General features: G+C 37.1%; 1 protein-coding gene across 3 annotated transcripts in view; it reads left to right on the top strand.

Moving 5' to 3' along the window:
• VTI1A (vesicle transport through interaction with t-SNAREs 1A) overlaps window positions 1-22,633 on the top strand; it is a 276,166-nt gene that overhangs the window by 164,068 nt on the left and 89,465 nt on the right. For all 3 annotated transcript variants that reach the window (XM_010564734.1, XM_010564733.1, XM_010564735.1), the window contains 2 exons: window positions 6,036-6,106; window positions 10,574-10,635. In XM_010564734.1, the coding sequence (XP_010563036.1) occupies window positions 6,036-6,106; window positions 10,574-10,635 (133 nt within the window). The remainder of the gene's footprint in view (window positions 1-6,035; window positions 6,107-10,573; window positions 10,636-22,633) is intronic.

Genomic DNA, 22,633 nt, shown 5'->3' with positions numbered 1-22,633 from the left:
AGCTAGATGGGTGATGGGAGTAGACAGAAAAAAATACATCAGTTAGTGAGAAATGAGTAGTTTTATACCAGCAGATTGATGTAAGTTAGGATTTCAGAAAAGGTATGAAACCTTAGAAAAAGAAAAGGCTACTGGAGGTGAAGTTACTAGGTCTGTCATATATCTTCTTTCTCCTTTCTTTTTCCTATTTTCTTCTCATTCAACTGCCTTATTTTTGCCTGGGGAAGGACAGAGTAGGCCTGGACCATGGGAGGTGTTGGTTATGAAATGCTCCCAGTTTGTTCTTAAAGACATGTGGCATCTTCCTCAAATATCTTTTCTTCCTTATTTTGAACAAAGCACAAAGCCTGAATTCTGATTAGGTGTTCTGGGTGTTTTTCTTTCTGGTTTCCCTGACCCCGGGATCAATGGACCCCTTTTGCTGTTGGCCAATGAAAATAATATCATGAACATCCATTATAGCTTATAAGGACCTTTTCCATTTGAAAGATGTTTGTATTTTAAGTTTGGTGGACATCTTGGTATTTAAGTATTATTGGATTTCGGAGGATTGGGATGTATTTTTAGGTGTCTTTTGCTCTCACAGTAGACTGGGCAACTTCTTTTATCCTCTCTTGCAACTGAACTTCTGACAGCTCTGGAAGTGTTGATGTCCTCAGTGTATGCTGTTGACTGTCAGTACTCTTTCTACTGGTATGGCATTCGCTTCTGCTAAAGAGGCCAACTAGTCCCTATAGCATGTAGCTAATTTTTATTTTATTGTGTTAAGTGACCACTTAACAGCATGCAGATTAACTTCTCTGTGGCAGATTCTTGAGGCATTTGAGCACCAATTCTCATGTTTCACTGTTCTGTTAATGCTCTACAAATTGTGTCTCCATTAGCTTATAGCCATTATATTATCCTCCATTTATCTGTATTAACCTGTACTTGTCGTTTAATAACTTTAATGATCTAAATCCTATCTAAATCCTTCTGTCTCTAATTATATTGGCTGTTCAATGTAAATATATATCAACTGTGAACCTGTAAATTTATAGGACTTTTACCTGTGTCCCTACACTTAAAGATGTCATCACTTTCTTTATTAACTTTCTGCTGTCAGAAGCATAAAGCATTTGACTCAGCCCTGAATTCTTCTAACTCCTGCAACATATATTTTCCACGTTTGTAAATCTGCTTGCTGTCACCTCTGAACAGCTAGCATTTAACACTTTCTAGCATTTTTTTCCAGAAACTGCTGTTGCTGATTTATCTCTCTTAGTCTCCTAAAATCTACACTTTTAACCTGTCCAAAACTGAGTAGCTTTTGGAAAAAAAGTGTCCCAGCCTTGAATATTTTTACTGAGTTTCTGCCTGTGTCAGCGTAGTTCTTCTCCAACAATCTTCCATAAGCTTTTGCTACATCTTCAGAGCATGCAATGTCTCTGTGCAAAGACAACACAGAATTGCACTCCCCAAATGGTGTTATTCACTAGGCAAGGCTGAGGATCTCGGGGTGGAAGTGTTCTCTATTCCTACTCTGATTCCTTCTCTCACAACACACAGTGGTTTTTTGAGTTTATTTCATGATTCTGTAGAACAGCCATCTTGATTTTTAACATGATCTTCTGCTTTTCCCAGTGTAAATTAGTTTGTCTTTTCCCACCTCTAATGACGTAGCTCAGATGCATGCATTGTACGTATGATGAGATTGGGCAAATCATACTTCCAGGTGTCCTCTCCATGATGTCGTTGTTTTCAAGCTTTTCTTACATTTGAAACCATATCAAGATATCTGCTGCCTCTTATGAAACGTATTTTTATATATGTATGTGTATACACACACACACACACACACACACAGAGGGGACACTTTAAGAGGAAAAGTTCTGTATAAACTATTTTGAATTATTTTATTTTTCATATGAAAAGAAAAATGGGGACTCTGTCTTCAAAATTCATAAAAATGCATGTTTGTTTATCCAGAAGCCTGGAGAGGCTTGTTCCATATCATTCCTGTCTCTTGAGTAAATATATTAGTCATTCTTAAGGAAAAAAGTATTATTGACTTGAGTGATTAGAAAAAGCTCTTTCAGAATCAGTTTAGCTGATAAAGTAAATAAATACTTAAATGGCTGGAGGCAAAAAAAGGAAAAGAAAAACCAGTCAAGCACAACTTATTTTGCGTCCTTGATATGTGTGTAGGTATTAGAAATCAAGCTTTGAGAAACATGTATTAAATAATTATGATTTGTATGTATAAAAAAATACTGCATGTAGGTTACAGGCAAATTCCGAAGTAAGGGCATATTCAGGAGTGTAAAGCATCGCTAGAAGTGATCATTGCCTTTTGGGTTTATCTCAATATAAAAGTTGAAAACCATGTGTCAATTTTTGCACACATGAAGGGGGAAGTTGAGTTTGCATTTTGGGTTTGGGTTTTTTTTCTTCAGTTGGGAAAAGTATTTTCATTCTTCTAATTAGTTTTGGTGTTTGAGGATAAGAAATGTTTGTGGGGTTTTTTTGTATAACACAGTCTCATAGAACCAGGCACCATTTGTGTTGGACCCACAATATAGCATTATTAAAGTGTTCAGCACTGAAGAGGCTGATTTTCCATACCTTGTTCAAACACCTTTAAGGCAGAATACATTTAGAGCTGTGAATTTTAGCATTCACCCTTTAAGGCTGATGCTTGTTAATATTAAGTTATGTACTTTTTCAGAATTTTTTTTTCTGTTCATCACAGCATTGTTTAAGACTGAGATAATTGCTATATTGAATGTTCCTGCCCTCTGTCAGTACATAGATAATAATGATGTAAATGCATTCACCCTTCTGCTTCTCATAGTTTAGCTGTAATTTTAGAACATAATTTTATGCATCTCTTTGGGAATTTTGGTTAGAAAGGGCAGCACCACACAGACTTTTGTAGGACTTGGGACAGCACTGTACTAAACATTGTCTGTACATACCGACTAAAAGGATGGGATAATTCCCAAATAATTGACGTTGTTAAGATTCTGTGGAAATAACACCATTACTGGTAACATGCAACACCCTTCAGTTTGTGTATTGGTCTTAATTCATGCATCTGCGCTACTGTATATCTTGGAACCCTGACCTTTTCACATAACTGTAGTAGCATCGTCAATGATTTGCATTATAAGTAGTCTGGAAAGATCTATACAGCACTGTTGCACTAAAAGCATGAATCTGCCACATAGATGAAGGTTTTAACTGGCAGGAAAACATCAGAGTCATGGGGAAACTTGAAAAATTATAGCAAGCACATAGCAATGATATCAAGCTTGTAATTAGCTGTACTGTGGGCTAACGTTACTTTTTTCCAGTCCTGGGCACCTTCAGTTGCAAACCAAGTGAGGAGACATGTCTTCATATCATTTATAAGTCTGGTTTTTCTTTATTTATTAATATTTTTGTTTGACTGTCTTGACCTTCCAGCTAAAAATCAAGTTTCACTGTCATCAGTGAATTTTCTGAGTAGAACGAGTATATGAAGAGGATCTGTGGATAAAGGTGTCAATTTATGTTTGCAAACTTATTGTGAGATTATGTTACCTCCGTTATGTCTCTTTGTTCAACTTATGTTGTTATTTTAGCCCAAAAAAGGCCAAAGATCATCAACTAAAGTGCATGTAGAGTAAAGCTGCTCCTGTAAAATTGATGATCCGTCCAATTATTTATCTATAGAGGCTGCTGGGAAGAAACGCAACTATCTCAGTTCTCAGACCCCTCTGCTAGGTTGAACTTCATGGCTGAAGGTTTAATCCCTAAGTGTCATATCAACAATTCATTCTGTGATATTCTGGCTGACATGCTCTCCTTCCTTATTTATTGATGTCTTCAGTCATCGACAATGAGAGGAAAATACACTATTCGTCAAAGTGACGGTGTTTTACCCTCACTTACAGTTGATGCTGCTGTCACATTGATGGTTGGAAAATAAACTCAATCATTATAAAAAGCTAAGAGTGTGAACTTGCCAGTGACAGGAAGAAGATGAAAAAAACCCCACAGTAACTTGCTTAAAATTGGTGTAATAAAAATAGAGCTGTTTCCTATAAAGATATTTTTGAGCTTTGTTTATGAAATACCAGGCCATTTTAGCCATTTACTTTATAGTTATTCCTTTGAAGGAAAATCTGTTCCTCGCACTCCTTTATGTCTGTGCAAACATACGTATAATTTTTAGCAATAAATACTTGTTATCATTTCACCTCATGCCACTTGGTTAGTAATTTGTTGATTTTTTTCCTCTCTATTTTTAAGGGATTTTGCTTTGTTTTTTTCTCCCCCAGATTACATTGAATGCATGTATCTGTCTATTACAGTATTTTGAGTGCTTTGATGAGGAATAAGCTCAGTATAGTTTCATCCAGTAAGTCCTTTGACATGCAAACATAGGCAAAGCTCTCTTGAATTGCTTTCTTAGGCTACCATTTGTATAGCTGTACTGCACCGTACAGCTTTTTTAACTCAATAACCACATATCTTACCACATTTCACCTTTGGGAGGCATTGTATATACAGCTAAAAGTAAAGAGCAGCAAGCCAAGAGGGACAAGATAGCATAATGAGGATGTCAATTTGTGGTCAGATATCTGAGGAAATATTTATCTTACTTGTACTGTACTTGGCAATAGATAGAGAAATATATATGTAATGAATTTCCTTAGACTTTATCTGGCAGAGTGTCTGCATTGTGTTAAATGGATTTAGAAAAAAAATTGCTTGTCTCAAATTTTCAAAGTTTGAGGAGATTCTACTTTAGATTGTTTCCTGAGAATGAACTTTATCTATTAAAAAAAATAAGAATAGTCATGTTTTCTCTACTAACATACTGGTGAATTTTTAATGATTCATTTTCTTGAGACTTCTCAAATAATGACATTTTAAGATCCCACTCATTCACCAGAACAAAAGCAAGGCACGATTTTTGTTGTTTATGAAAAAAACCCTCATGTTTTCGTAGTTTTACTCTGGTTTTGTGCATATCTCTGGCAAGCTAGCTAAGCAGCCAGAATGAATGTGCACAGAAATGCTGGTTGTCTCACACGTGCTGTGTGTCCTGAGGCAAGCTACAGCTGCTTCAGCTCCTTGTGTCTGTTTCCCCATCTGTAAAATGGGAATGATTTAACTTATTTTTCTCCTTCGGGGAAATATTTTTCTCCTTTGGGGTTTCTTAATGTTTCTATAGGGCTTTGAAGATTAAAATCTCTTCTCTATACTTGCTGCTAATATTTCAGTGTTAGAGGAGCATTTGACTGAAGCTGTTTGAAGAGTAAAGTTTTGGTGTCTTGTGTTGTCTTTGTACCGTATCTTGAGGCCTCTCCACTACAATTTTGCAACGTTTGTTTCAGCACAAGCTGCGGATGCAAACAACCCCTGCGTCAACAAACGGTGATGACAATAGATTAATATATATGTCTGCTATTAAAACCATCAGGAGATCCATTACGGCATATCTCTAAGCTTGCCAGAAATAGTCCATGATGGAGCAAAACAGTCCCCAGTAACTGGCCTTAGCCTGAAATAGCTTTCATAGGAGCATCAGTGGTAACTGCTGAGAGGCACAGAGAGTGGTTTTCTTCTAATATGACTTCTCAGTGTCTTTAGAGAGATCTCATCATAAGGATGGCTGGTGTTTTAGCATAGGCTTCCTGACTTCCCTTCTGTGACAAGGAGTGGCCTTAAGGAACGTGTGGGAAGTACGAATACCCAGCACTTAGAGCAAGTCTGAAAGCCTTCGTGCCTTTGCTTCGCAGACCAAAGGTCACCTCAGGTGAGGGCCTAGACAACCTCGAGAGATTGCAGGGGGACAGCTTCTGGTTTGGTTGTTACTTCTTCAGTTTTACGTTGCTTGAAAAACTTAAAATTTAGTATAATGATGTCTTCCTCTTTGCAGTTAGGAGGAGTGATTAGGCTACCACATGTATTAAATGCCGTTGTTACAATCTAGCCTGGCAGTTTGAGGCCTTACAGTCGCAAGCTATATCTTTCATGATCTACATTTTGATTTTTTAATGCAGAGCAGATTGGACAGGAGATGCTGGAAAACCTCAGCCATGACAGAGAGAAGATCCAGCGTGCTCGGGAAAGGGTAAGTTTGATAATAAGTAATTGCTGATTTTATATGCTTTGGGCAAGTTCTGTGTGCATGCAAAAATAATCCAGCATATTGGTTAGTTTCATGTAAATCAACTGCTACCATGAGATGTAATCACCATCTGCAGCAAAGCACTTAGAAAGTGTCTTATATGGGCCCAATCCTGCAAAGCCTCTCCTGCAGGGAGTCACACTGAAGTCACTAAACCCGCTGTTGGAAGCAAGATTTCTGTCACTAACATCACAGATAAGTCAGCTTTCTGTCCTTTGAAGGATTTGTTATAGTGTCCATTGCAATGATGTCTTGAACTTTCTATGAAACAAAGTTCAGTATTGTAATTTAGCTTCTAATAATTGATCAACCTTGTAGCTGCAAATGCTAACAGTTGCCTCCTTAGGCAATTCTGTGTGAACGAACAGGTAGCAGTTTCTTACACTGCTGCTCTGTCACTGCCGTCAAGATAACATAACTATGTCAGTTTTGGCTTCTGTTGCCTCCACAGGGGTCAACTCTACTCTGTAGCGTTATTGAAGATGCTCAGGAGCCCATCCCATCCAATGCATACAACTTCTCTGAAATTTGCCTCCCTGGCTCTGATTTCTGCTTGCAGAACCAGGAGTGACGGCAGCTGTGACTTTCTGCCCATGACGCATCGGTCAGATACTTTCCTGAGTGTCCTCCTACAGGCCACTAGCTGACCGTTGCGGCTGAAGAAAACTTCTTTATCTGTCCCAGGGAGTTTCTTCACCTGGATAGCTTTGACTGGTAAAGCCTCCTATGATGGCTTTAATGAGGCATTTTCTGTCAGCTGTACCAGTTACTTTCTGACATCCTGGGCATTAGCTACTTTAAAACATTAAATATAACTAAATCATTAAATGTAACTAAGGATTGTGGGCATTTACCAGGTGTTGTTCAGGCAATTTTGTATCTTATTTCACCTCCACTCCTCACATCCCTAGTGACTGCTGAATCTGAGACGCTTTGCTGTTTCTAGCTGGACAAGTAAAACCTAGGCAACAGAGATGAATAACATGTATCCCTTTCTGCTGATCCTAAAAATCCTCAGGAAAGAGAAAGCGGGAGGATAGTTCTGGTGACTCTGTGTACACGTGGTTCATAGCATAACTTTTCCTTTTCTGTGCTTTCCACCTGAAGAGCAAATTTCTTTGATGGCAAAATCTGTAAGCTGCAAGGAGCAAGATTAAAAATAAGGGTATTCTAGGAAAGTGTATCCCATCACAGTTCAGTGAAAGACCTCTTGTCACAAATGGAAGATCTCAAATTCCAAGTTTTTATCACATACCACCTAAAATATTTTGTTTAGGGAATTCAGAAGAGTTCTCCAGTAGAGCCACATGAGTGCTGTCCCAGCTGTCATTATAGTCAGAGGTACAGTCAGGGATGATCTTGGATAACTTGGCAAGTTTTCCATTCTCTGGAGATTTTTTAAAGACCAGGACAGAGGGTACTCTGTCAATGCATAGTAGCTTTACACTGAATACACCGAGTTATTATCGAATCAACCAGGGAACAGACTTGTCTTCTGAAAGTTAAATGTCAGCTTGAGTATGATGGTCAGCTCTTAGCAGTTCATTGTTGTGAAAATTAGGAAGATTTTCTTATGAGCAAAATTTAAATGAGTTAGTGTCTCTATAGTTTGGTTAAATTTACATAAATGAGTTTTCCTGTCTGTAGAGTAAAACATTTCAATGAAGAAATATACAAGACGTAGCTAGTATCATTTCAAATAAATGAAGATCATGTGCAGTGCAAAATACATGTGTAATGATAGTTGTGAAGAGGAATTCTCTAAACTACTTTTTTTTTAAAGCCAAAGAGAAGGAATAAAAGATCTGCTGCAAGTCAAATAGGCTAAGTAGAGTATAAAGGACTCTAAAAGGTGCAACATTTTTTAGGAAAACCTCAAATTAAAATGTGTCTAAGGCAGACAAGATATCAACATCAGCATCTTGTTCATCTTCCTTCCTTTCTCATTCTTAATATTATTTTTTTAAAGCTTTCTTAAACACCGTGTAGATTTGCCATTGCTAATATCAAAGCATCTTTCAAAATGTTTTCACTACAGCAGTTCTGTGAAACAAGGAAGTGCCATCATATGCCATTTAACAGGTTTGCCATGCCACCAGTTCTTTGGCTTCTGCAGTGCACTGGTATTGCTAAAGAAGTGATTGAAGAACTACCATCAGATACTGCAGTTTTAAACAAAAACAAACTTACAGTTTGAAACTCTTTGTGTTGTTTTTTCTGCCAATGCAGGAAAAAAAGGTGGGTTTTTTAGTGTTCTCTTGGGAGGTAGCTAGAGATCTTCCAACTCTGTGTGTACGTGTTTGTTTCTTTTTTAACATTTCTTTTGCTTATTTTGTGGGTTTTTTTATTACCATAAAAATATGAGGTCGTCTTGCTTAGAGGAGTTTGTCAGACCTCTAAGATTCAGCTTCCCCTTCCTAACTATCAGGACTGATTCTAGCTGTCAGGTAGAATCCTGCAGCAAGAGAGGAAAGTTAGGATCAAACATATAATGGTAAAAAGGAGAGCGCTACTTTTCTGTGAAAAGGGAGGAGAAGCCCCAAGTGTTAAATGCATCTTTATGAATAATAAAAGACCAACGTAAAGCATACATTTGTACTTCAGATTCCCTTCTAGCATAGATAAGAACTTGGCTTTTTAATGAGCCTTTTAAAAATTACTGTGACGTTTTTTCCTCCGTTACTTGTGTCAAACTGGGCTAAACTGCTTTTCTGGAGCTTGAATTGTCTAGATGAATCAGGAAAAAATGAGGGAATGGCCTCCTTGGAATGTAATGCTCATCTTTGTTCCATCATGGCACATAATTACAGAGATCTGAGTCAGTGTAAGCCGTCCTACTGAATATGATATTGCTAAGAGCAAGTCTTGGATGGTGGTATCCAGTCCTTAATACCTTTTACAGGACCAAGGAGGAAATTTATGCAGAAAGGTTAAGTGTCATTGATTGCAACTACTGATTTCAGTAACAAACATTAAATCTGGTAGCAAATATTTACAGTATTGGGTTCCAGAATAGAAACTGATTTTAATATCGCTGCTATGCATATATTCAAGATATAATAGAGGTTTTTTATGGTGAAGGTGATTTGTTATTGGAAGACTGCCGCTTTTCTTGGCAGTGTTACTGTTTTGATGGTTTTATAACAGAGGATGCATTTTGTCTTCTACAACAAAGTTCTTTAGTAAGAAGTCAATGAGTCAGGTAATCCTTTCAATCTGATTTGATAATGAAGAGGTAAATATTCGGCTTTCAGAAGGAGAAGAATGTTTTTATGTATGTACACACAGCTGTGTTTCAGGGCACTAGAAACAGTGGTGCCTGCTATTTCATAACTGACAGTCATTACATCATCATTTACAGTAGATTTTGATGTTCCACTGGCTCCAAGAGTGCCAAAAAGTCCAAAGAAGTCTCTCCTTCAGCTATGAGTAGCAAAAGAGGCAGTAGGGTTGTAACTCTCTTCTTCCTATACACTTCTTCATTTCTAGACATCGTTTTGTGGGGGACTAATAAACACAAAAATAGAAAGAAGGTTTAAATCCCTTTTAAAGAACAATAGAAGCAGTTGCTCTTTTTTAATATGAAGTTCATTTGCTTCATAAATTTTCATCTCCCCAATTTTTTTTTTTATTCATTTGTGCTTTTACTGATTTTGCAAGTTTTTTGAGAGCTGTAGAACAAATCAGGTAATTAAGTTTAGCTGTAAATGTAGGTTTCCTGTGTCCTAATATACTACTAAAAATTTTACTTTCAGTGACTGAGTGATCCTTACATGCAAAAATATATATTGTACAGCTGTGACTTATGTACATACTATACACTGTTCACAAAGTATTTGGGCATCCATCCCAGTGGTGGCTGCTGTAAGGTCAGTACAAGTTTTGTGTTTAAGAGACAGTATAGGCATATTTCTTTTACATGGAATTGGTAAAAGAACACTGTTCTGTATTACTGCTTTTTCTTTAAACTACTATCTTTGAAAAACAGTGGAAGAAAGATATGTCTGTTTTTCATTTCCTAAAGCATCAGGAACACAGCACATGGCTGCCTTCATCCCTTGATGCCCTCACTAATGTACATAACCAATAAACATACATACATCAATGGGAATTATGGATACCAATTTATATAGCTTCAGCCTGCAACCCTTTATTTGTAAAGCTTTTGCTCTTTATCCTGGTTCATCTTTGTTGCCTCAATGTCTTATCTTCTGTTGGTTTCATCTTTATGTAAGTGAAAACCAGACAAAACATTTTTAAATTTCAGAGCTTTGGTGGCTTTCTTACATGTCAGTTTGTTGTGGGCTAAACCTGAAGTTGATTCACTCAAATGACAGTAGAAATATCTGTCCTTTGTACAGAATGGAGTACGTGTGCCTTTTGCCTTTAATGGGACTCTTTTCTCCTCAGCTTAGAGAAACAGATGCAAACCTGGGGAAGAGTTCCAGGATTTTGACGGGAATGTTGCGAAGGTAAGGCCAAGGTAGGGACACTTCTGCTCTTTCTATTTTGACTCTGTACCTCCATGCCTTTATTTTTAGCTTTAATTCAACCTCAGCATTTTGCTGATGTACCTGATTTTTTTTGCACAGGCTGCTATGTAGAATGTCTTCAAATAAATGCTGATAATGAAGCAGGTGTGATTAGGTAGAAGACTTTATCACAGCTACAGAAAGAGTTTTCTGTAGCCTGAGGGATTACCCCTTGCTCAATCATTTCTCATCTTTGTTTCTTTGTATTTGGGGTTTTTTTTCTGTGTGTGTGTTCTAAAATTAAGCTTTTTAGTGATGATTTCCTGTGTTCCTTATTCTTGAGTGATTTCTGTGTTTTCAGGGGTTTTTTACCTGTTAGATTTTATGTGAGAAAGTTTGTAAATGTTTTGGGGCAGCGTAAATTTACACACAGAGAAAAGGTTAAGAAGATAAATTCTGTCTGAATAGACGGGGCAGACACATTGTCAAACCTTGTGGGTTTAGCATGTTTCTTCCATGTTTTCGATGTTACGAAAATTGTCCCTGGGATTAAAGTGAGGTGAAACGGAAAGGAAAAATTCACAACATCCTAAAAATCTGTGTGGGACTGCAAGGAGGGAGTTATCCAGTGATTACTACCCACCTTAAATTTACATTGGTACCTTCCCAGACAGATTTTTTGAATTAGTGGCATCTCTGGATATGTGTTCTTTAGCGAGTGAAACAGCACCTGAGCTTCTCTGTGATGTCCATAGTTCTGTATATATTCAGCTTCCTGAAGAGGAAATGCATCTCTCTAGTAGGTGGTGTCAGGTGCTATGAAAACACAGTTTTAAAGGAGTTTAGAGCATCCTCAGAAGTCGTCAGTATGAGATTACCCTTGCCATGGGCTTTTATGTTGCATATTTGCTTAATGCAATTTTCTTATTTTAAAAAAAAAAAGAAAAGAAAAAGAGAAAGTTTTAGCAGAGTTTTTGATTTGTCACTTGGCTTGGAAAATACCAAACCCAGAATTTACTAAGTTGTTCTTTAGTCTCCTCAGAAAAATATCTTTGTTGGTTCCTTGTATACCCAGTTGGCAAAGGTTAAAATGACTGAACCTTATGCCTTCATTCCACAGATTTCTTACAATTCCAACTCCAAACTGTTACATATAAAATTCTCTGATTAAGAGTAATATGTAAATGACACAAGCTAAATTCAAAATCCATGGAGAAAGGAAGTGGCAATTGAAAGGGATGGTTCAGTGCCTGTAGACAATCAAAATAAACTATAAAAAAAATGAACGAAAGAAAAGACACAACCAAACCCAAGTCTCCCCAGGAAGGGCTCTGCGACATGAGCTGTAACGAATATTCTGCATATGTCTCCATTTTGTCAAATCTCATTAAAGGGGTTTCTTGCTTTATGTCAATTGAGCTGTCCAAAAATCATTCATCATTTTAGTGTAAAAAAAAATCATGCAGTTATTTAAATAATATCATATTAATGTTAAAGTTCAGCTGTCATTTAATAGTATGGCTTAATCAGACATAGCATTTAGGAAAAATAGTTTTTTCGGGCTTTACTTGGCTTTCAGGTTGGCAGATTCAAATAAGGATTTATGGGTTTCTAAACCAATGTATTCTTTCCATGTTTATGCTTGAGGTACCTCAGCCTTTTTTGCAGCACCCTGTAGTCTGTTATTTTCAATAAAATAAAGTATCTCCTCATATTGTGTTTGAATACATTTGCAAGTAATTTGGAGAAGCTGAAACAAAAACATATGCTGTAACCTTTGACTTTGTTTTGTGTTTGGGAATCACAGTTAGGAGTCCTAGTTTATAAGTGTTCCATAACCCAAATGAAAAATGTGATCTTTCTGAAATATACTTGGGCTCTTCTTTTTAGACAAAAGGATTTTGTAGTCAAACACCAAGATGGCATGTTTCTGTTTGTCAGAAAGGCACTGAATTTCCTTTTTCTTTAACAAAAATGTTGAGCTGAGTCACCCATCTGGATGAAAGGCAGGTTAGGATTTAAGCTAAGTTCAGGTAAGTGTGCCAAAAGAAATGCCTTGGCATAGATGCAACTTGCAGTAGAAGATTCTCAGAATGTTATTTAAAACCACATTATAGATAGACCTATGGTGAATTTAATTTGTTTATGACTATTGGGTAGAAGGGTCTAGCATTATCGCAGCCTCAGCATCATCCCAATGTTGTTTAGTCACAAGAATTATCATAAAATACAGACCCCAAGAAATCAGCACAAATTAGATAAATACAACTGTAAGAAAAATAATTAGCACAGATTGGCAGATGTGTCCTAATTTCTGCATACTTCAGTACATACCACACAATGTTTTGCTTAATTACTGGAACAAATAAAGAAACACACTGGAGAACTATTCTTTACATCATTATTATACGGAAAAGGTAATGTTAAACTGAACATTGTTCAACTTAGTTGCTGCTCCTACAATAATGTATTTGCTGATATGCTTGAAGTCATATGCCAGGCTAAAACCCTGTGCATCAAATTAATGCCTAACTATTTCTATTTTTACTGTCTGGGAAAAGTAAAGCAGCATCTCTTCTGAATCCGGCCAAATATATTAAGAGGTAAGATATTTAGACAGCTACAGGGCTAAATTACTCCCTTTATATGACCTAAATTCCCTGGCCATGTATTTGTGCAAGCAAAAAAGGTTCTGGAGATGGGGAATAAAAGCAGGGACAGGTTTTGTAGGTTCCCATAGCTCACTAAGGAAATCAGTGGCATAACAGGGACAGGTCTTCCTCTAGCAACTTAAAGTAGCCAGCCTTATGTGTTGGAATTTGTTATCTCCCAGTACTGGTATTGGGTAAGGAAATTTTTGTAATATATGTTTTTAAATATTCTTGCTTTGAAATGACCTATACATTCATAATTATTTTTTTCTCCTCTGTAAATCTACAGAGATTCCACTAAACTAGTATATTCCACTTACAGCATTGCATGACTAGGATAATATCAGCATGTTGATAATGTCAAAACATTAATCATTTCTTTTTACATGTATCTATAGCTCTGGACATCCTGACATTTATGACTCCTCTTTAAAAGTGTGAGACTCTAACAGAAGCTCAGTGTAGTTTCAGTTACAGAATTTTCAAATAAGTTAACATAAGGAAATGGCATCTTCTGTGGTCATCTGCGATATTGCTGTCTCAGACATCTATCCCTTGGCCTCTACTCCAATGTGAATTGGGGAGCGCACAGTGTGTTAGAAAGAAGCAGAAAAGAATATGTTCTGAAAGATCTTCAGTCTTTTGCCGATACCCTAAGCCAATAGCCTAGAAAAGCTTTTAAGAAAAGAATTTGGACAGTCTCCAAGCCACACACGGCCCAGCGGGAAACAAACAAACCTAAAAGTAACCAGATAAAAATTTCACTAGATTTGAATCTTTATCCAGTTAGCAGATAAATTCTATCTACCCCCCTCCAACTTGCAGAAAAATATTTTTGAAAAATAACTACTACCCTCCAGAATGTTTTATTCTGTCTGGTTCACCAGGAAATTTCTATGCCAAAAATTCTTTTTTAATCTTCAGATTTCAATCTTCTGAGTTGTTATCAATGATGCTTTGAGAAGCTCATGACCACATCTGCTCTTTTATAAGAGACTTTTAAAATTTGATTTCTAATTGCACAAACACACAAGCTCCAGCTGATGGAAACGAAGCAGTAAGTGTTCAGCTCTCAGGTGGTAAGTTGTATGACTTGCCAACAGCTGCATGACCAATGTGACTACAGTCAGAAGCAGGGAATGCCTCCCCCTCCGTGCTAGTTGTAGTCAAGCTTCTTCACTCTTCTTTCCAGAAAAATTCTAGTAGTCCTGCTTCCTGCATTGCTTCTAGTCAAATTTCCTTGTACTTTTGAACTCCAGGATAGTCCAGACCTTACAGTTATTTTTCAACATTTCATAGAATCATAGGACAATTTAGGTTGGAAGGGACTTCTAGAGGTCATCTGGTCCAGGCTCCTGCTCAAAGCAAGTCTAATAAGAGCAGGTTGCTCAGAGACTTCTCCGGTCAAGTTTCGAGCACATTGAAGGTTGGAGATATGAATGCCTCTCTAAGCAATCCATTCCAGTAACAGTTTAAATAAGCAATTTTTCCACGTATCTAACTGAAATTTCCCAGCATCCAACTTGTGTCCATTGCCTCTGGTCCTAAGCAGAGTAATTTAAAACATAAATGTTTTAGAATGGACCTTCAGAATTTGGGCCTGGATTGCAGTTGTTCCTAGCAGTTCTCAACCAACTTCAGCAGTTCTGAAGAGCTCCCTGTGGTCATTAGGCTGAGATGGCATCCAGTGTAGGGCATTTCTTTAAACCAGGTGTGGGGTGCTCCACCTCCACCCACTGACCTGGTCGGGTGGCCATTCAGCAGTGGATGCACAACAATTCTTTTTATTTGCTTTCTCACACTCCTAGAGATGTGAAAAGTTAATTATGTCTGTTCTGCCTTCTCTCTTGACTATGAAGCCCCCATTTCCATATGCAGAAGAATAGCAGCAGAGACAGTCATGCCCCTGTTGAGGCAAACCAAAACAAACAGTGAGTGTTATCACTGTCTTTTTCCCCTATTTCCCTACCAATCTCTGCTTCCACCCCCAAAGTCCATAACAAGATTTTCTTCTGAGCTAAAGCCTCTGTCAGTATCAGTCCTCCTAGGCCATGACTGCTGAGTCTCTGCAGTTTTCTGGAGGAAGGTCTTCATATCCCAGACACCGAGTGAAGTTTAGCGTCCGGTTAGGTCTGCCTTGTTTTCATGCTGATAGAGGAATTCCTCTTTCCAGCAGGAACTTTGCATATTTGGTCACAAGCCAAAAGAAGTTTGAGTAGAAATTGTTTCAGCAACTTTTTGGTACATATATTTCTATTTTTACTTCAAGATGTATTTCTACACTGAGAAATGATTGAAACGGTAAATTCTTTAGCAACATGTCTGCTCCATGTTGAATATTTACAGCTGCAGCTGTTTACTTCAGTAATTTAGACCTTGATTCAGGAACATATTTAAGCATATGGTTAAGTTAAACCAGAGGAGCAATTCCCTTAACTTGAGGGAGACTGAATAAGGGGGGAGTGAGTGGCAGAATGATTCTGGGTCATCTCTTGGGACAACACAGCTTTTATTGTGCTCCTTGCTCAAGGCCGATTACAGAGCAAACCCTGTCCTTAATATTTCTGTTGTTAAATGGAAACCATAAAATACACATAGGGTATTTTAGTGCTTGTTACTGCCGGCATAAGAACATTTTTTGTTTAAATTTCCTGACTTTTAAGCATTTAATATAGTTACTTGATTCTTATATTATTGTACATGTTTTAATATGCAACTAATCTTTATCAGTTATGAAGTGTTGAATCTTTCAGAAGGAAACTGTTAATCTTTGTGGTGCTGTTAAGCACAAGATAGTTTTTGGATAAGGAATGTATGTCTTGTTACTCCAGAATAAACCTTGGCATTAATTAGTACCTGGTCATTCCACACTTTGTCTCTGACTTTAAGAAGAAGCCTTGTTTCTTTGTTAAGGTGATGGACAAAACATCTGGAAAATGTAAATGTAGTGTCAGCAAAATTCCCAAGGGTAAGCATTCTTCATCATTAGGAGTCCAAACAAAAAACCAGGAAATGTACCTCTATGTCTGAACAGCAAGAATTTTAAAATAGTATGGGACACTGTGGGTTCTCTGTTCTCAATTTAGGTATGATGTAATCTGATGTATGTAAGATGCATTTCTTATTTTTAATAATCAGTTGAGAGCCATTTTATAAACCTTGCTCATCTTTCTTGGACAGCATTCTGTACGTTGTTTCCAAAATGCTTTTGAAAAACCTTACTCTACTTCCATTCCGTGTTAGAAATACTTTTCGGTTCACGCATCATAGAAGGTGCAGAAGTCTTTTGAGCTGCTGTATAACCACCATAGCTACAGCAAGCAGTGTACATGGAGAATTCCAAGCCATATACTGAAGGTACTGAGTGCCTGACAGAATGGGACCAATTTCAAGATTGCAAGCATGTAGCTATGATTAGTTTAATGCCACCTTAGCCTTTGCAAACTTTCAGCTCCAACAGCCTAAGTGATACAGAGTTAAGTTTGCTTCAAACCTGGAAAAAAAAAGAGCATCATGATTAATCTTTACATTTGAATAACTTAAGTGCATAGGATAAAATAAGTCAGTGTTTTAATCTCCTTGCACCTAGGCAGTCTTAGAAGGGTATGTCCTTCATTCATTGAGATAGAAGCATTTATAGTGTAGCATTGTTTTATTTTTCAGATTGTTGGAAAGCTTTATCCATGTGTCAAGCTGCCTACGCTATGGCCATTATAAGCAGGGCTTTCAACATTCTTCAGACAGTATTTCTAATTCTCTTTTTTCATTCTGTTTTTAAATGTACAATAGCCTTTGTTCTGTCTTCTCCATTCCCTCTTTTCTATCATCTGGAATTACTATCTCATTTGCCCCCCTTCTATCTACTTGTGTCCAGCTGAACAGCTGGAAAGAACATTATCTAAAGCACAGTTGTGTTCCTGCAGGAAAGCAGGATCCCAATGGATAATTATCGAAGCTAGTCCTAGACTGCGTATACCAAGAATGTAAAGCATCGTAATAGGTTAAATATCATGTAACCCTTTGTGATTGTTCTCTGTATTGAGATATGTTGACTACCATTAAGCAGCTAGAGCCTAAAAAGGTTCACAGTGTCATGAGTGAAACAAAAGGCATTTCATAGTCAGCGTTGTCATGTCTGAACCGCAATAGATGTCCCATGACATGCTTTCATGAGAAGGCATGTCTTATATCAGTGTAATCAGTGCAGTGCTTTCTTGCAGTAGTTACAAGTAGTTTCCCATTGGATGAGTTCTCTCTGACATGATATTCAGGAATAGTGAAGGTAGTGAAAATATTTTGAATGTGGTGAGATTGTTTATGTGAAGCAGGGTGAAATAGGGAACCTGGTAGCAAAAGCTGACATTGGTAATTGCTGAAATAATTGGAGCCAACTCTTCAGAAATCAATTAAGTCAAACTCCTTAAGGCCAGTAGTAAATTAAGGATCATGTTGTTCTTGACACCATTCACACTATAACTGTCACAGAAGAATATATGCTGTATTTTACGCTTTCCATTTACTACAGAGTGTTTAAGCCATAAATTCCTAAATGTAACATTTTCTGATCACAGATCTGCCTGATATCTTGCTACATGGGTCATTTCATTTTAATACACAAATTTACCAAAAGAAATAGAATCAACTTGAAACTGATCTCAGAAAAGTTCATCCCTTTGTGTTAAGGCAGGATTGACTCTCCCTGTTTCAAACCTGGCAGATATTCGTCTGGCTTGCTCTGCGCTGATGAACATTCCCCATCTCTTCAATCAAACTGTTCTGAGTTTTCCCTAATGTTTAGCCCAAACCTTTCTTCCTGGGTAGACAGAGGCTTTTATGTGCTGATGCATTTGAGGAGATTTCTGTGTTCTGTCATGGCCCATAACTTCTGCTGTGGAAAGAAATTTCTGCTGAACTTTTCAAGAATTAGAGAACATAAATAATATTGTACAGAATTAAATCATAGTTTCCAGTTTTCATCAAGCCAAGCCTTTTGATGGGATTCAGGAATGTAAAAATGGAAGATTTGGACCGTGTTCGGATAGGCAAATCCTGGAAGCTAAGCCTCTCCAAACAGTAGCTTCATGCGTAGGTGTCACTGAGCTTTGCAAATAGAGACACCAAAATTAAATCATTCTCATGAGGTTGCATATCTGTACTAAAACTAGACTGTATACTAAGCTGACTAAAAGTAACATTTGAAACTCAAACAAGATCAACAAAATACAGAGATTTAACTTTTTTGTGGCACTTCTAAACATTTTAAGAAAAAGGCAGTAATGTTGTCAAACAAACATCAGAATTTTTAACTTATTTCTCCCACTCATGTCCATAGACACACCAGTATTTTGGACAGATTTAGTATTTGGAAACAAATGGTGGGAATGGGAATTGTTTTGCCTGGTCTTCTACCAGGTCTCTGCAGGAGCTTTGTTAATCTTTATCAGGTAAAGAGTATGATTCTGAGTATGGTTTCCAGTAGCACTTGGCACTTTTCTTGCCACACTTGATTGTAATTGTTGGCTTTTAATAAAACAAAAATTAATTCAGCTTTCCAGCACAATTCTGATCACACACCGAGGACTTTAAGAAAACAATGAAGTCATCAAACTGATTTAAAACTGCTGTGATATCAGAATCTTGTCCTTATTAGCTAATCTTTTAGATTAGATCCTTTTCAATTTAGCGCATAGTGGCAGGTCAGAGTTTTGGCTGTGCTCAAGAGACATAAGAGATTAAGTGACCAACAACTGGAACAAAGGAAAATTTGGGATTTGCTGAGTACAAACAACACTCAAATTCTACCACAAAATCCAGGACCTGAACTTGCGGGACCTGAACACTACTTGTGTGAGTAGTTTGATCATCTGTAGCCCTAATATTGAGTGAGGAGCTCTTGGTTCAAGCAAAGTTTGTTTGGGAGGGGGTCGTGTTTGTTGTTGTTGTAGTTTTACAAAGGTGGCCATAAATGATGACTGTGAGAAGTCAACAGCTAAGGAAAACCAGGATCACTTAGAGTTTGTTGCAGATAAATATTAGTGGTGCTGTGGGACAAGACCAAAACTGAGGGAGAATTTATATCCTTGGGTAGCATGTAATTATGTTGTATTGGACCTTTAAAACTCTGCAGAAGATATGTTCACACATCACTAACCTGCTGAGCATCTGTCCGAAGAATAACAAAGTCATGAATGAGAAAGTGTGGTCTTACAATGAGAGATTGTTTAGTCTACTTGGTGATAGGAAGGATGAAAATTTGCTAATTTTGGCTGGCTCTTTAACTAATATGGAAGATTTGAACCTAATCAAGGCAAAGAAAAGTCACTGTGGAAATCAAGCAAAATGGGAAAGACAGAGAAAAACAGTTTTACCATAAACACTGAGATTTGTGTTCTCTACAACATTTGTGTAGCTTCAAAGTAATTCACTGAAAATCACTGAAATTGTTTCAGAAGTATCTAGAATAATATAAATAAGAGAGAGACTCTTGCAACCTGCTTGCTTCAGACAAAATGATAAAATTTTCAGTGCTAATGCTCCTTCAGTTTTAGAATCAGGATTATAACTCAGATTCTAAAATATGATTTTTAAATCAGTTTATTAATTGGGGTTTTTTGAAGACTTGAAAAATTAGTCAATTAATTTGAAAAGTCAGGAGCTAAAATTTATTAGAATTATATGTCGTATTACTACTCTCCAGTTTAAAAACATAGCAGAAGAGTTTTTAACTGACCTACATGCCTTCTGCAAATATTAATGTTTTTCCAGGAGTGTTAACATGGCTTGGCTTGCAGGATCTCACTATGTAGTATTTATTATCTAAGAGCTTTTGTTTAGCTTGGACTTTGCTATATTAAGCAAGTAAGCTTATAGTAAGCTGTAACCCAGAAGGTTTTTGTAACATTTGCAAGTTAGAGCAAAGTCTTCATCTTGTCTTATTTAGTAGATCTGCTGATAGTTTAAGATTACAACACTAACGGGTAATTTTTCTTCTTGAATAAAAATTGCATCTTAAAATTATTTTTGCACCACCCCCCTGCCTTCCTCCTGATAAAAATGCTTGTGCAAGCCAAAAAAAAAAGCACTGTATGTTTCTCTGACATGCTTATCATGGCTGCAAATATTGCGTTTAAATAGGGAATTGTTTGAGAAACATGGTTCTAAGTGTGCCCGGTCTTGCCTAGATGTTGGGAAGCATATGGTCTACTTTATTCATGCCAAGAAACTTCCTTGCTGCTTTCTGTCACCGCTATATTTTTTCAAATGCAGTTTTCAGTGTGAATGGCACACACATGTTGATCGTGAAGGTAGCATTCTTTCAGTACAGCCTTAAGCTAATTACTCTTAGTGGCAGTGGGGCTTTGTAGCTCATGTGTGAACAGCTATTTATACTACTACACCAGTACAAAGCAATGTTTCACATTACCAGTTTACCAGACTATTACACCATTGTGTTTTAATCCACTGTAGGTGTATGGAGAATATGAGCCATCTGTTTTATTTAATGATATAATCAGTAAACAATATATGCACTTTACACATTTGGTCATTAAAGATGCCCATATTGTTGGACCCTGTATTTACATTGTAAATTGGTGTATTCACACATCAGCTCGTTCTGGTTTAAAAGGCTTGCTGTGTTCGTAAGATGGTACAAAGCAAGCTCAGTAACTGCTCGAACCCAGCGCAGGTGGTCGAGCTGGTTGCCACACAGATCAAAAGTCAAACAACTGTGAATCTTCCTTTGAAATGGCATTTAGAGAAACAAGGCTGGTCTTATCTTCACAAACAAGAAAGAGTTATAGATATACGTCGTGAAGTTATGAGAACAAAAGGGGGTTTCATAATCACTCGCCATCAGAAAATCCAGTACTGCAGACTTTTGTGAAGACAACTTTGGAATATAAAGACCATCTTATTTTCCTGGACAAAATTTAGAGGAATGAGTCTGAGTTATTAAATATGAGGAGGTTCAGTGATTTCAAAACTTTGGAGGCAAGAAGTTGCTTTCTCTCACAGTTGATTCATTTTTATTTTGTTTTCAGCAATGCTTAAGCAGAATAAAACAGCAACAGCAAAGCCCAATCTTATTCAAGGGGTAGAGGTGAATGGGTGTATTTGTGCTAAAAACAAAGGAAATTGCTTGATATTTCAATTTCCCCAAAGTATCCTTGGTGAGCGCCAAAAAATAGCCATCAAAATACATTAAAAATTCATTGATAAGTGGAATCTTGTTTGCTAGCACATTTTTAAGGAGGTGGCAGGTCATACAATCCCATATTAAAACAGTAACGTTCATTTTAGTGTTTTACTTCACAGCTTATGCTTAAGGTGCCTAGAATTTAAGGTATTTATTAGAGGACTCAATCTCATTTCTCATTGTGTTTTATGAGGAAATATAATTGGGTTTATCTCCAGGTGAAGGCCTGACTGGCATTGCCAGTAGACAGCGAAGGGAAAAGACTTGTGGAAGTGTATGGCTAAGAGGGAGTTTGCAGGTCAGCAAGGCTGGAGGAGTAGTCTCGAGTTTAACACCACAGCTGCTCCGCAGCGATGGCTCTGCTAATAAAGGCAGAGCTCTGTGAATGCCGGTTCTTCAGCTCAGTTTGAGATCATCTTTTAAAGCAGCAGAGTGTCTGTCAGGACGAGATCTTAGTCATTTCTTGTTGTATGCACTTGTATAAAGAACTAGCAGTAAAATATTAATACATAGATTTTCATTTTGGTTTCTGTTCCTACATAATGCAGCTATAATCAGAGGCACTGTATATATACTCAGTAACAAAGTCTGTGTACTAAAAAGAAGCGTGTCCACTTACCATTTAGTGTTACAAACATGAAGACATAGCTTTCTAAGTCTTTAAATCTATTTCAAAGGCAAGCTAATTATATTATTCTTTTTTTTTTAATCTTGGGGTGGGAGGAAAGAAGATTTTTTTTACTAGGGCGCTTTTATGCTGGCACGAATTTTAGAGATAAAGTATTTTCAAGTGCATGAGCAAAAAGAAGAAAACATCTCATTTTATGAGCCGTTATATACGCTTTCAAAATATACAATATTTTCATGGTTAAAATATTTAAAATAAAACAAAATAAGACTCAGCTGTAAGTGTCCCTTTTACAGTCTTTTCATATCTGTATTTCATATAAGTCAAGTATTAAGCATTGACATGTTTCCATATGCTTCATGATGTATTGCCTTCTGATTTTGAGATACTGTGTAACCAACTTATTTCTAATCTTATAAAGGTGGTGAGATTTTTTTCATTTTTTTTTCCCATCCCAATCCAGGAAAAACAATGAGAAACTTGACCACTAATGTTTGAATCCTAGCTTTGTCCTGGGTATAT

The sequence above is a fragment of the Haliaeetus leucocephalus genome, unplaced genomic scaffold (genome assembly GCF_000737465.1).
Source record: "Haliaeetus leucocephalus isolate CR32 unplaced genomic scaffold, Haliaeetus_leucocephalus-4.0 Scaffold184, whole genome shotgun sequence".
In the NCBI taxonomy this organism is placed as follows: Eukaryota; Metazoa; Chordata; class Aves; order Accipitriformes; family Accipitridae; genus Haliaeetus; species Haliaeetus leucocephalus.
The sequence above is the reverse complement of the archived record's forward strand: the minus strand, read 5'-3'. Positions and strand labels throughout refer to the sequence as shown.